At 37.4% G+C, this 1,491-nt stretch overlaps 1 protein-coding gene across 1 annotated transcript; it reads left to right on the top strand.

Annotated features, from left to right (window-relative positions):
- Positions 1 to 6: 6 nt before the first annotated feature.
- LOC100633789 (protein kinase C iota type-like) lies at positions 7 to 1,173 on the top strand (the record flags this gene model as incomplete). Its single annotated transcript, XM_003391925.2, has 5 exons — positions 7 to 54; positions 155 to 324; positions 482 to 618; positions 803 to 888; positions 1,031 to 1,173. Coding segments are annotated over exons 1-5 (539 nt in total), but the record flags the coding sequence as incomplete, so codon positions are not given.
- Positions 1,174 to 1,491: the final 318 nt, after the last annotated feature.

Below are 1,491 nucleotides of genomic sequence, written 5' to 3'. Positions count from 1 at the left end.
GACTTTGACATTCTTAAAGTTATTGGACGTGGAAGTTATGCCAAAGTATTGATGGTAAGTAAACTGAATATAATAGCACTCTCATTATTATACAATCCACCTCTCTCCCCCCTCTCTTTCTCCCCCCTTTCTCCCCCCTCTCTTTCTCTGTTAGGTTGAATTAAAACAGACCAAGAGAATATACGCTATGAAAGTAATCAAGAAGGAGCTGGTTATGGACGAGGAGGACATTGACTGGGTACAGACTGAGAAGCACGTGTTTGAGCAAGCCTCCAATCATCCTTTCCTTGTTGGACTCCACTCTTGCTTTCAGACTGAGAGCAGGTCAGTACACATGCAATTTACATGCATGTACATGTACATGTAGTTTATAAGGGTATTACATGTACATGTACATGTATACACATAGTCACATACTACACTTTGTTATCCTCTTCTTTTTTCTTTCTCTCTCTCTCTCTCTCTCTCTCTATTCTTAAAGATTATTCTTTGTTATTGAGTGTGTTAATGGAGGTGACCTCATGTTCCACATGCAGCGTCACAGGCGTCTACCCGAAGAACACGCAAGATTCTATTCGGCTGAAATTGCTCTTGCACTTAATTTCTTACACGAGAAAGGTTTGCCTGTACAACAATTAATGTACATGTACATGTATATACAATGTACAGTGTAGGACATGTACATGTATACTGTATGTGAAAAGCAATTTCTCAATGTGTTATGAGTGGCGAATTACATGTACATGTATAAGCTACATGTATGAAGTACATAATTATTTTATTAATTTTATTATTATTGTAGGTATTATATATCGTGACCTGAAGCTCGACAATGTTCTATTGGATCAAGATGGACACATCAAACTAACTGACTATGGAATGTGTAAAGTCAGTCATTATATCAATCATGTGTACATGTACGTGTATGTGTAATCTTTTTATTATGCATGTGCATGTATTCAGTGCTCTCTCTCTCTCTCTCTCTCTCTCTCTTCTCTCTCTCTCTCTCTCTCTCTCTCTGTATCTATAGGAAGGATTGAGAGCTGGTGATACTACTAGTACATTCTGTGGTACTCCTAATTATATTGCTCCTGAAATACTCAGAGGACAAGACTATGGTAATTCACTCATTGTACTCATACGTGTCCTTACATGTAAAAAGTTTGAGCTGATCCTGACTAAAATTTTTGGAGGTACATGTACATGTTTTGGAAATAAGAAAAAGCTACATGTACAGGGTCTTTTGCATCAAAAATGGCAAGCAGAGAATTCTCCATTTTAATTTTTTTTCTGATACATATACATGTACTTATGTTGTGTAGCAAGTTTAAACTGATTCCGATCAAGTTTGGATTTTTTACGAATTTTTAAAGTTGCTTAAAAATCGGGCCAAAGTCCCTGTACTATTAGTAACGCGGTAGCGTTACTAAGTAGGATTCACCCCCAAACAAAATGGCTGCCACGACTTTTGCAGCCTTGCTATACCTGGAA

This window comes from Amphimedon queenslandica, unplaced genomic scaffold, assembly GCF_000090795.2.
Source record: "Amphimedon queenslandica unplaced genomic scaffold, v1.1 AMPQUscaffold_4156_Cont23861, whole genome shotgun sequence".
NCBI lineage: Eukaryota > Metazoa > Porifera > Demospongiae > Haplosclerida > Niphatidae > Amphimedon > Amphimedon queenslandica.
The sequence above is the reverse complement of the archived record's forward strand: the minus strand, read 5'-3'. Positions and strand labels throughout refer to the sequence as shown.